The 13,937-nt window shown below is 43.2% G+C and overlaps 1 protein-coding gene across 2 annotated transcripts in view; it reads right to left on the bottom strand.

The window, feature by feature from the left end:
* RTEL1 (regulator of telomere elongation helicase 1) overlaps window positions 1-13,937 on the bottom strand; it is a 283,430-nt gene that overhangs the window by 172,355 nt on the left and 97,138 nt on the right. For both annotated transcript variants that reach the window (XM_073607371.1, XM_073607372.1), the window contains exons 19-22: window positions 12,616-12,701; window positions 7,950-8,027; window positions 880-957; window positions 649-795 (exon numbers count right to left, since the gene is read on the bottom strand). In XM_073607371.1, the coding sequence (XP_073463472.1) occupies window positions 649-795; window positions 880-957; window positions 7,950-8,027; window positions 12,616-12,701 (389 nt within the window). The remainder of the gene's footprint in view (window positions 1-648; window positions 796-879; window positions 958-7,949; window positions 8,028-12,615; window positions 12,702-13,937) is intronic.

The following is a 13,937-nucleotide window of genomic DNA, read 5'->3' as shown; positions in this document are numbered from 1 at the left end:
GGGAACAAGCCAAAACTTTGTGTTTTTTCTTTTTTACTTTCAATGATAACGGTAAACCGGACAAATAGCGAGGGTGAGTCTCCTTAACGGGGGGGTGGGGGGGGGGGGGGGGGGGCACAGACAGCAATAACAACTGACAGGGGTTCTAATCCCTATCCACTCCATCCAAAACTTAAAAGCTTTGCCTTTAGTTATACAGTACTTTAATGGTACCCATAGGCAAGAGATTACAGTCAACTAATCAGGTTATTTTTTGATAATCTTACACTGTAATCCATCTATAGCAGTGACTGTCAGTTTATGAGTGAAAGAAAACTTCAAATGCAGGCCCCTGACGTCACTAAAGGACACATAATGTTCAATATATGTAATGCTTGAGAGGACTGTCAGAGACTGCAGACCTAATAGCGGAAATGAGGGTCAGAGAGTGTGGACAGGACACATTGTTGACTGGGGATATCCTGCAGAAGACAATATAAAAATGGTAACATGTTGTATGAGGCTAGCAGAGATCAATTCCATGACCCGAATGTTCCCACTACATATTTCTGAGGCCTGAGGGTTGCACATCATATACCAAAGGGCCGCATGTGGCCCTTGGGCTGCAGGCTGGACACCGGGGATCTAAACTTTGAAAATTACAAGTACCTTCCCACTTGGTCCTGCTGTTCTCCTCATCTCATCCAGAAACTGCATCTTCAGGACCACCCGAGGGTCCATTCTTGGTGGAAAAGGAAGCCCTGTGATTATTACACCACGGCCATTGCAATCCGCAAAATCCAAGCCCTCGCTAGCCTGGAAATGGACGGAGAGGCATTAGTATAGCATGCTTAACTTGGTTATGTTTTAGCAGGTCGATGAGCATCCTGTAACACACACCTTTCCCCGACACACAGCAAGGAAGCTGGCACCTGAGCCATTGGGAGCTTGTATCCTCTCATAATACGCATCCATAATCTGGAAGACAACAAGGCAACATGTAAAAAGGACAAAAAAATGAAAACACCCACAATGCAGGCTCTAAAGCCTCATACACACCACAAGTGTGGCGAGACAGCTCCGGTCGGAGCCGCTGTACTAACAATCCAATCACAAACAAGGTCCATAAAGACATGGATGAGTGAGTTTAGGGTGGAGGAACTTGACTGGCCTGCTCAGAGTCTTGACCTCAACCCGATAGAACACCTTTGGGATGAATTACAGTGGAGCCAGGCCTCGTCCAACATCAGTGCCTAACCTCCCAAATGCACTTCTGGAAGAATGGTCAAATATTCCCATAGACACACTCCTAAACCTTGTGGACAGCCTTCCCAGAAGAGCTGAAGCTGTTATAGCGGCAAAGGGTGGGCCAACTCAGTACTGAACCCTATGGACTAAGACTGGGATGCCATAAAAGTTCATGTGTGTGTAAAAGCAGGCGTCCCAATACTTTTGGTAATATAGTGTAAGTCGAAGCAAAACTGGAGCGGCAAAAAAAGATTAGGTCTCCTCTCCCGTCAAACAGGACTGTATTGTGTGCCATAGTGGTGCAAATGTCAAGAACGCATGAACAGAAATAAAATCCTTTGGCAGGTAAAACAGATTTCATATATGTATTTCATCGGGGTATTTACAGAGTGCAATGCTGTGCTTCACAGCCATGGCAGAAATTACACCCTCATCAATCAAGACCCATTCAATTGAATAGCCCCGCTCTGCAAGCGCTACACACAAAGTACAGGGTTAAACCAGGCAATAAGGAGGCAATATGCCTGCCCACCATCTGTAAAATCTAAACACTGACTGACTATTCAGAGAGCAAAGCACATATGAACAATTCATTAATTGTTTTCAACTATTTTTAAGAATTAAAAAATAAAAAAAATAAATAAATTGCCCTGTTGAGGTACCTTTGTTGAAATATCATGGGTCTAAACAGACCCCTGATGTCTCACATTTGAGACAGGATGGGACTGAGGACAGAGATTCCTCAGTTCCTTTCTCTGCAGCCACAGCTGCACTGGACAGTGAATGAATGGGAAGTGCTCTGCGGCTCCCGTTCATTCACAAACTGAAGCCTAGTAAACAGTTTACTAAGTTTCCGTGATGAATGGACACAACAGCTGGAGGTAGAAAGAGGAGTAGTAGCTGGTAAAGCAGCAGCGGGATGCACAAGAGCCACAAGCGTCAGCAATAAGGCAAAACAGCCAGCCAGCCCTCATGCTCGGCAGGTGCACAGGTCACCCTTTTGAACGAATGGGGCTTGGGCCAGGCACAGGAGAGGCTGCTGTACTATATCAGTGGCCTTGAGCTATTTGCTTAGATTAAAAACAGGGCACTAAGCCTCTAGTAACAAAAAGAAATTGCAGACAAGCAGCTTTTGATTGGAGAAGAGACATACTTTCTCAACTGCAATAAAACAAAACGTACCTGCCTGTTTATATCGTTTTGAATGGACACCAACCTGTGCATGCAGCTTTGGCTTGGTGCCAGGAACAGCGACTCTCATACGCGGGATTCACATCCTTCCTACCAGCCAATCAACAAGCCAAAAACCTGGCACCCGGATTTTACCACGATTTTGCGGCCGGCGGTCAGAATGTTCCTATCCCTGAATGCGATTCTTCCGCATTCAGGAGAGGAAGGTTGAACCTCCCCTAACCGCAGCAGCTCCCAAACGATCCTAAAAGCCTACCCTGTTTCCCCGAAAATAAGACCTAGCGTGATTGTCGTGATGGCTGCAATATAAGCCCTACTCCCCAAATAAGCCCTACCTTGTTTCCCCGAAAATAAGCCCTATCCTGAAAATAAGACCTACAAGGACTTTAACTAGGGCTTATTTGGGGGGTAGGGCTTATATTGCAGCCATCACCGACAATCACGCTAGGTCTTATTTTCGGGGAAACAGGGTATGTGTACAGGCTTTTATGGAGTTGAGTTTAGGAGCTTTGGCAAAAAAAAACGCCAAAAGCCCCTAAACTCGAGTTTAGGAGTAGTTAGTGTACATGAAGCCCAAAAATGACTACCCACCTTGTAATAGATTTCATTGATTACTCTGATGCAACTTTGCGGTTTTCTGTTATGTATTTTTTGCCACAGATGACAACTGGGACTTTGTTCATTTGTACAGATGTTTTGACTCTCAGGTGAGTCAGGTCTAAAGTGTCCATAGCACAATATTATTCCTGCATAACATTGTTCTACCTCACTGTGCCAGACACCACCTGGCAAAACCACTTCCTCCACTACTCCCTTGCATGATCGTTACCTAGTACAGGCGACGTGGGTGTGCCGAATAACAGAAACGAAGAGACTTTAGGAAATGCGGGAGATAAGAAGACAAATAAACAGATTCTGCAGAAGACAAATCCTGAAATGAACAACATGCGCTGATGAAATACGGCATTCCAGAAACATGAGGTCCTCTTTAGAGGGAACCTGTGATGGCAGAATCATGGAAACTCCATGTTACAGAGGCAGGTTTGTGAGGAAGAGGTCTTCCCGATTGCGCTACCTAGTTATGCACTGACCTGGAACAGGAATGCAGGATATGAACTGAGATTATACAAACTTCACTAGCTGCAGGCTTGTTTTAGGTTAATATTCTCCATGAAGGGTGAAGCAACAGGTTCACCATTTACAGAGCTTCACTGATGCAGTGCATCCGGAAAGTATTCACAGCGCTTTACTTTTTCCACATTTTGTTATGTTACAGTCTTATTCCAAAATGGATTAAATTCATTTTTTTCCCTCAAAATTCTACCAACAAAACCTCATAATGACCAAGTGAAAGAAGTTTGTTTTAAATCTTTACAAATTAAGAATAAAAAAATGAAAAAAATCCCATGTACATAAGTATCATAGGCTTTGCTCAATACTTTGTTGAAGCCCCTTTGGCACCAATTACAGCCTCAAGTATTTTTGAGTATGATGCTACAAGCTTGGCACACCTATTTTTGGGCAGTTTCTCCCATTCTTCTTTGCAGGACCTCTCACACTCCGTCAGGTTGGATGGGGAGCGTCGGCGCACAGCCATTTTCAGATCTCCCCAGAGATGTCCAATCGGGTTCAAGTCTGGGCTCTGGCTGGGCCACCCAAAGACATTCACAGAGTTGTCCCTTATCCACTCTTCTGTTATCTTGGCTGTGTGCTTAGGGTTGTTGTCCTGTTGGAAGATAAACCTTCGCCCCAGTCTGAGGTCCAGATAGCTCTGGAGCAGGTTTTGATCAAGGATGTCTCTGTACATTGCTGCATTCATCTTTCCCTCGATCGTGACTGGTCTCCCAGTTCCAGCCACTGAAAAACATCCCCACAGCATGATGCTGCCACCACCATGCTTCACTGTAGGGATGGTATTAGCCAGGTGATGAGCGGTGCCTGGTTTCCTCCAGACATGACGCTTGCTATTCAGACCAAAGAGTTCAATCTTTGTTTCATCAGACCAGAGAATTTGGTTTCTCATGGTCTAAGAGTCCTTCAGGTGCCTTTTGGCAAACTCCAGGTGGGCTGTCAAGTGCCTTTTACTGAGGAGTGGCTTCCTTCTGGCCACTCTACCATACAGGCCTGATTGGTGGAGTGCTGCAGAGATGGTTGTTCTTCTGGAAGGTTCTCCTCTCTCCACAGAGAAACACTGGAGCTCTGTCAGAGTGACCATCGGGTTCTTGGTCACCTCCCTGACTAAGGCCCTTCTCCCCCGATTGCTCAGTTTGGCTGAGCGGCTCACTCTAGGAAGAGTCCTGGTGGTTCCAAACGTCTTCCATTTACGGATGATGGAGGCCACTGATGGAGGCTCATTGGGACCCTCAAAGCTGCAGACATTTTTCTGTACCCTTCCCCAGATCTGTGCGCCCATACAATCCTGTGTGAGGTCTACAGGCAATTCCTTGGTTTGTTCTCTGGCATGCATTGTTAAAGGGTAACTTTAACAATAAAGAAACAAATAAAGAAAAAATAATATAGCGCATATAATTGTGACACTAATCATTTTAGTCACATGCCTTAGGTTGTCACCTAGTGCACTGCATGGTGGCTAATCCCACATCCACCGGGACTCCTGAAGTTTTGACGGCGTTAAACAGATTATTGGTATTATCTGATATCCTGGCAATCACGTGATCTGATACCCCCACTATCCAACCCTGGCGGATCTGGCTTCCACCAGGTAGCTGCTATACTTGGCTGGCCCTTGCGGCCGAGTTCTGACCATGAATTTATACCGCGATTGTCTGTACAAGCATCTGTAGTCTCAAATTGGATAAAATTGTAGATGCATGCGGTGCCTTTGAAGAAGCAGGAATCTGTGAAACATGTCGGCCCTTTTGCATATCCAAGCACCTTGCTATTTCTTGTATACAGTATCACCTATGGTTTATGTACAATGTTGATTATGTGATTTTTTATGCCATTATGTGATAATAAATTGAATACTTTTTTAAACAAAATTTTATCAATTGCGTGTTTACCTTGGTAACAGACGTTGATGTCTCCATTAAAGATCCCACTCTCTTAGTGGAAGCAATGTCTTCCTCCTATTTTTATTTTCATTCATTACCAGGGATTTGGAGACATTTGTCTGTTTCTGGAAACAGTCCAACAACACTTTCTCCTATAGACACTAATCATATTGTAATTGAATGTTATTAAAAATTACCTTTTCATTTTTGATCTGCAGCTCTGTAATTTTCTGAGAATGTATTGCAATACGGCTACCTGGGGTTGTTCTGTACACAGAGTGTGTAGTGACCACTCCCCAGAAACATAATTTCCTGCTTGTGTGATTGGCCAATTTTCCCAGAAATCTGCACTAGGATACAAGTCAGATTTCAGGCATCCCCTGCAACAAAAATGTCATTTTTGGAGAGATACTTTCAATAGGAACACGTCGAAAAGGATGCAGGCCCAGCAGATTTCCTCATTAGTGCCCTGCTGCTGCCACAGCTGACAGTTAATTATGAAACCACTCCCATTAGACCCACTCAGTACGAAGGCACAGAGAAACACACATGGATTTCTTCAAATTAACAAAATGTAGGAATATGCAACAAAGTTTGGTAAAATCCTTGCAATGTACATAGATCACCTAGAGGGGAATGTTTTTTTCTCAACAAAAGTGGAGTCACACTTTAACTGTGGGACCTTATATAGACAGGTGTGTGCCTTTCCAAATCATGTCCAATCAACTGAATTTACAACAGGTGGACTCCAATCAAGTTGTAGAAACATCTCAAGGATGATCAGTGGATACACCTGAGCTCAATTGAGTGTCACGGCAAAGGCTGTGAATACTTATGTACACGGGATTTTTATTCCTTTTATATTTAATAAATTTGCAAAGATTTCAAACAAACTTCTTTCACGTTGTCATTATGGGGTATTGTTTGTAGAATTTTGAGGAAAATAATGAATTTAATCCATTTTGGAATAAGGCTGTAACATAACAAAATGTGGAAAAAGTGAAGCGTTGTGAATACTTTCCGGATGCACTGCACATATACCTACCATCCTTTTGCTCCCCCAGGGCTCCATTCTGCTACTGGGATTGAAAGGAAAGCCATATGTAAACTACAACTAGCGAAGAGACCCACAGGGCTATGGATTCCCTATGATAGCACCGACTGGCCCAACGTTGTCACATGGTTCTCCATACCCAAAGGTAATGTTACTTTTACTCATAGGTAAGCTAACAAATAAGCTTATCTGTAGGTAAAATTAATATCTCCCAAACGTGCACCATTTAGGATATTAATTGCTTGTTTTGAAGCCGCTGACATCACCGGCACATGCGCACTGAACTCTGAATTGAGGGCACAGGGAATGTGCCGTCAATCCAGAGCTCTGTGTCACAACCGTGGCGTCATGGCGGCTTGGCCATTCAAATGGCCTGGAGCCTGCGAACCCGGAAGGAAGACCAGGTGAAGATGGAAGCCCTGTAAGCTGTGACGGCGCGCCGCTGGAGGGCTTAGTTTTAGAGGTAAGCCTTTCATAATGTGCTAGTATGTGATGTATCCTAGCACATAACAGCATTAACTTGCAGTGGGACCAGATTTTCTTTTTTTAGTTAGACTTTTCTAATCGCTTTAAGATGCACCTTTTAGGCCTGAAGATTAGTAAAAAAAAAAAAAAAACCCAAATTTTCTGAAAGCAGAGACCCCGAAGAAACAAATACTGGTAGCTGTAATTTTTTTTTAGGGCAAATATTTATCAAAACCATAATTATCTGTTGATTAATATAAAATTAAAAAGATGAGGATACAAGGAGTAAAATATACCAAAGATGTTAAGCAATAAATATATGCGGACACCTGTGAATCAGCGATAAGCTTCCCAAAATTGTCCACAGCCAACAACTTGGTCATCAATTCAGAGTTAACCGTAATTGATGGCCCTAGCATTATTGCTCTCACTCATTCCCAGAGATACTAAATATGTGTGGTACAATTATCGCATCTGTACGAGTCAGTTTACAGGGCAGGGATGCCATGCATGCCACGTACATTGGTGGCAAGGAAAGGGTTAAAAACAAGCCAGTGGCTCACTATAAGTAAACCACGTAAACACTCTGCTTTCACATTGGGGTGTCGGCGGTAATGCGCTGCTATTTTTAGCAGCGCTATTCGGCCACTAGCGGGGTGCTCTTAACCCCCGCTAGCGGTCGAAAAAAGGGTTAAAACCGCCGCAAAGCGCCGCTGTTTGGTGGTGCTGACCATTGATTTCAATGGGCAGGGGCGCTGTAGGAGCGGTGCATACACCGCTCCTACAGCGCTGCAAAGATGCTGCTTGCAGGACTTTTTTTTTACCATCCTGCAAGCGCGCCGCTCCAGTGTGAAAGCCCTTGAGCTTTCAGACTGGAGTGAGAGGTGAGGCTCTTTACAGGCGCTATTTTTAGCGCTATAGCGCCTGTAAAGCGCCTCAGTGTGGAAGCAGCCAAAAGGCAGAGCAGGATGCTAGCAGCAAATATTTAGCTATCTCACCTCAGTAAATGTTCCTTTGCCTCTTGGCTCCACAAACATCGGTTTAACATCCTCAATTCGGGAGGAAAGTCCATTTTCCTGCAAAAGAAAAGCAGTTTGAGTTTTGTAATTAAATGTGATGAATTACGGAAGCTCGGTACTGCAGTGGTAAGCGCTGTTCTCCTAGAAAACTCAGTCCCCGCAGTTTGTGTTTTTCAGCATCCACAGATTCCCTCCTGCAATCCACAAATGGAAATGTATTGGCTCCTTGCTATGTCCATAGACTTCAGTGTAGATTATGAATATTGCAAGATTGGACTCTGAAAAAAAAAGCTTCTTGAAGTTGACCTGTGAGGCCGGCTAGGTTGAAATCTCATTCCATAATTCACGTGTATGCATACCCCAGCTGGAATGAGTCGTTATCTGTCTTGACATAAGACCTCGAATACCTTTGATACTAAAGTGATTGCTGTTGGATTCACATGGTTGTTTCTTTTCTATAATCGTTCATTTGCATAATTACCTGCTTTGCTCATCACCCACTGGACTGTTGCTGAGCGGTATGATCTTGATAATTCTAGTGTGAACAAACTTTATATATTTATGATAATAACTTGTCTTTGGTACTATTTGGTATCAGGTATAGAACTTTATATATCCTAGGAAGCGGTACTTTAAGAGGGTAGCTTATATTGTTGTTAATCCCACGTTTTATTGATGTGATAATTTATATGTATATTTAACCAATTCAGTACTGAGCACTTTCAGCCCCTTCCTGCCAGGCCAATTTTCAGCACTGTCGCACTTTGCATGACAGTTGCGCGGTTATGCAACACTATACACATACTGTATGACATTTTACAATTTTTTTTGGAAACAAATAGAGCTTTCTTATGGTGGTAAAGATGAGCTCCAGATACAAATAGCTTCAGACGTTAAATATTAGGGCACTTGCCTGTCCAGGAATACAGCGGTGTCCAATCGGCTATCGGGTGCTCGCGTCCCCATCTTGACTAAGGGAAACAGACAGTAAAGCCTTGCAGCTTCACAGCTGGTTTTCTAGTGCGCTGTGCTTTGTGAATTGGCCGGCTGCGGGGGAAGGAGGAGGGGGCCAAACTCCTGGCTGAGTTCGCCACGGAGAACTCAGCCGGAAGTGGGAACCTGTCAAATCCAGGTGCCCGCTCCCCCCTCAAAAGGTGCCTGTGACAGACCTAGCCGGGACAGAGGCTTTTGGAGGGGACTGAATGCCAGCCTTTTGCCTACTGATTATGGCCCTGGCATTTGGGGGAACGGTGCTCGTTGTGAGCTGTATGCCTGGGGAACCTGGAGGTGACATTACTTTAGATTCAGGTCCATGTCCCCCCAAGACACACAGACTCTGGGGACCCTGGATATGCCATTGTGAGTCACTAATAGGGGCACAAGGTGAATGAGAACCCCACTATGATCTGTGCTAGTCAGACTCAATGCTGTATATATGTATATATAATGTGTGCTGTCTCATGATGTTGTGTACTATTTGCTGTGCTAGTTGGGGGTGTGACTGTATTCTATTGTCTATTGTGGCTGTCTGCCTCAACTATTATGGGATGTCTAAGTGTCTGGCTGTGAGGAAAGATGGAGGGGGGATTCCTCCAGCAGCCCCCCTGTTAAGACCGTTTACTGATGAGAAGTTAAACACAGCTGACCTGTGTGTCCATTGTCATTGGACAGTTTAACCCGCCCTGTTTTCCAAGGGTGGGGGGAAGTGTTTTGAAGTGGGATCTGTATAACATGTGCTTGAATAAAGATTCATTCCTGCTTGAACCTCAAGACAGAGCCTCGTCTCGTACTTGGGGGGAGAATTATTTGTATGGGTTTGGTAGCTGTCTTTGTGTTTGGGTATGGAATGTCCTAAACGACTTTAACCCCTTTCATACTCGGGTGCCGTTACAGTGCCAAATGTGGAAGTTACATAGTTGGTTACATATTTAGTAAGGTTGAATAAACAAGTTCAACCTGAGTGAGTGTAGGTGCGTGTCTACAATTATCCCTATTTATTTAAGGTACCCATATAGCGCCGTCAATTTACGCAGCGCTCCACACATATATCGCACACTCACATTGGTCCCTACCCTCAAGGAGCCCTACCAGCATGTCTTTGGAGTGTGGGAGGAAACCGGAGTACCCGGAGGAAACCCATGCAGGCACAGGGAGAACATGCAAACTCCAGGCAGGTAGTGTCGTGGTTGGGATTTGAACCAGCAACCCTTCTTACTGCTAGGCGAGAGTGCTACCCACTACACCACCGTGATGCCAAGTGGGGGGGAGGCAGACAAGCAGAGCTTCGGCTTTTGGGTGGAGCTCCGATTTTTAATCATCACTGGGTTTTTAGATTTTTTTGCTAAACAAAAAAGACTGAAAATTTGGGGAAAAACGTTCTCTCTTAGTTTCTGTGATAACATTTTGCAAATAGGTATATTTTCTTCTTCGTCAACTGGTCCACAAAGTATTACTGTCCACATATACCCTGTTTACCACCACTGCGCCTCGGAGTATATACACAATAGTTATTAATATTATGTGATATGTGTTAATACAAATACTTAACTCTAGCTGCCACTTTATATGGAAATTTAGTATATAGTGTTTTCTTCTAAAATGTGTAAAAACAGTGTTAAACCACACATCAAATAAAACAGTGGCGCTTAATTCAACCTAGGTGCTACACTCTTACCGTGACTTATTCAGCACAAAATCAAGTGTAAATAACATCTAAACATAAATGATATAAAAACACACATATACCTTCATATATGTATAAAGTGAACTATATATATATATATATATCACACACATATACCTTCATATATGTATAAAGTGAACTATATATATATATATATATATATACACACATATACCTTCATATATGTGTAAAGTGAACACCAGGTGATAAGTGAAAATCATATAACGAGTTGAATAAATAAAATTCCACATACAAAAAATGATACCAATGTGAATCAATAATTCGCAGGAATCTGATCCAAGGCACAAAACATTCGAAAAAAATGTTCATCAAATATTTGTAATACAGTCCTTCAAAAAAAGTGATGATGTCTTCCGTTCCAACTTCCACCACACCCAGGTGTTGAGTGGACCCACTCCCAATGAAAAACTCACTCACCAGCTTCAATTGCCCCCACTTGCGTGTAAGGCTATAGTGCTTAATGTTTCCAAACAGGAAGGATTATGGTGATAAGCCAGCCATCCAAATATATATGTACAATCCGTTCCACATGTGAATAGAAGAAAAGCTCCAATAGTGTAATTCTTACAACCAGTTTATTGAACAACACACAAGCCAAATCTTCAATGGTTAAACTCACACTTTTAAAATCAAAAAAAGCAAAGTGAAACTTCCACAGCACACTGCATTCCACTGCACAGCACAGCAACTTGTATAACACTCTCTAGGGGTTGCGGTCACGGCGGACCCGAGGCATGCAGGCGTCTGCTCGCTCATCTCACCCACTCCTCGTTCGCCCCACCACTTAGGCAGGTCCCCTCTCCTGATGAGCATCGCGGTCGAGCCTATCAGGAGAGGGGACTTGTCATTGGGAGTGGGTCCACTCAACACCTGGGTGTGGTGGAAGTTGGAAGGAAGACATCATCACTTTTTTTGAAGGACTGTATCACAAATATTTAATGAACATTTTTTCCGAATGTTTTGTGCCTTGGATCAGATTCCTGCGAATTACTGATTCACATTGGTATAATTTTTTGTATGTGGAATTTTATTTATTCAACTCCTTATATGATTTTCACTTATCACCTGGTGTTCACTTTACACATATATGAAGGTATATGTGTGTATATATATATAGTTCACTTTATACATATATGAAGGTATATGTGTTTTTATATAATTTATGTTTAGATGTTATTTACACTTGATTTTGTGCTGAATAAGTCACGGTAAGAGTGTAGCACTTAGGTTGAATTAAGCGCCACTGTTTTATTCGATATGTTCTTCTTCACTGATGTGCGCTGATGAGGCTGCACTGAACATTAGTGTAAACAATGTACTGTCAGCTTTGCCAGTTGTCGGCACTCCCCATGAAAAACATACCAATTTCCTAAGAAACCCAGTGAGGAAGTTTGATGCAATCTGGTCACAATGGCTTGAGTTTATGTGCCTCACCCTGGGGTAGGCCCCATACAGCTTAAGTGCACTTGCTTGGTTTCCTTCCATTGCTTCTCCTTTTTGATATTTGTTTTTTTCTATATATTGATGTCTGGAAGTCGCTATGGGGTTGCTGCAGTGCACTTAAGTGCCTTTTATTGTCTACATATGCTCCATGGTTAGGTTTTTATTTTTCTTTCTTACCGCCCTATGTGGCATATTTTGTATGCATATACATATAACAAGAACCCTTGTAAATAAATGTAAAAAAAAAAAAAAAACACGATTTGGTCCCATTTAACTTGTTATTCTTCTAATCAAGATATATTTATTCATTATAGATTATATTAAATAATTTTTTATTTGTATATTTTTCTTTTCAAAAGCTAATACTTATCACTTCCAAAGAACGCAGAATCCATCATACCCAAGTTTTTCCTTTTCTAGACTGTAAGCTCAAATGCAGCAGTAAATAGTATGAACTTATATAAGACATTCAATCAGAGGAGCGAGCCATGTCCTCACCTTCCAGAACTCAAGGCTTTTATCCATGACAGGATAGGATGGGAAAAAGATCAGCAGCCCATGTGGAACTACACGAGCGATATTACCTATCAACCAAAACAAAGACACTTGGTGAGTTTCACTAGATCAAGAAATATAAAGAGAGTCTCAGAAATGATCTCAACTATATATATATATATATATATATATATTATATCCTATTGAGAATTCACTCTACTTCACTTAAGACTCCATAAAATGCCTTTCTGATCCCCTTTGCTGTAGATGACGCTAGAGATCACGGTGACCTGATTCACCTATTATGGCAATGCCCAAAGCTACAGGTGTACTGGAAAGGAGTAGTGGATACCCTTAATAGAGTATTTCAGACCAATGTGCCGCTAGACCCTAAGTTAGCGTTTCTCAACCAGGGTTCCTCCTGAGGTTGCTAGGGTTTCCTTGAGCAATGAGCAAAGGTGGGTTGATCTCCCACCAACTCTGACCACCAATGCAAGGAGGCAATTTTAATCTAGCTACCAGCGTAAGAGATTAGAAGTCTCATCAAGTTCCTTTTTATTTATTTTTTTTTGCCTGTGTCCCAATGGGAAGATTGTCCATCATTTCCTATCCCACAGACAGGATTAGGTTAAAGTGGTTCTAAAGGCAGAAGTTCTATGCATTAGGATAATAAAACCTTCTGTGTGCAGCAGACCCCCCCCCCCTAATATTTACTTGTGCCCCATCTCGATCCTGTGACGTTGCACAAGTGCCTCGGCTGTCCGGGACTCTCCCTCCTGATTGGCTGAGATACAGCAGTGGGCACCATTGGCTCCTGCCGCGGTCAAAGCCAGCGAGCCAATGAGGAAAGAGAGGGGGGGATTGAGCTGCAGCTTCATGTCTGAATGGACACACAGAGCAGCAGCTCGGCTTGGATGCCCCCATAGCAAGCTGCTTGCGGGGGGTGGGGGGGGGGGGTCAGAGCAGGAGGGGCCAGGAGCAGGGAGGGGCCAAGAGCGCCGGCGAAAGACCCGAAGAGAGGATCGGGGCTGATCTGTACAGCTTTTGACAGCCAATTACGAATTTTTGTCTGATGGTGAGTACCCTCTTCGCTTTCGATTTGAGACTAGCATCCAACAAAAAACTGGCGAAAATTTGTCCAATAAACTGATTGTGTGTACAAGGCTTTAGCTGTAAGTATTATCTGCTTTAGCGTAGGGACTTCCCTACATGCCCCAGATGTTCTGACTCCTGGGGGAGCTTCCGCCACATACTGTGGGAATGTCCGGCTATACACAACTACTGGTCGCAAGTGGTTAAATTCCTTCCGCCTAAGCGGTCGAAAA

The sequence above is a fragment of the Aquarana catesbeiana genome, linkage group LG12 (assembly GCF_042186555.1).
Source record: "Aquarana catesbeiana isolate 2022-GZ linkage group LG12, ASM4218655v1, whole genome shotgun sequence".
Taxonomy (NCBI): Eukaryota; Metazoa; Chordata; class Amphibia; order Anura; family Ranidae; genus Aquarana; species Aquarana catesbeiana.
Note: the sequence above shows the minus strand (reverse complement) of the source record. Positions and strands in the feature narration are given on the sequence as shown.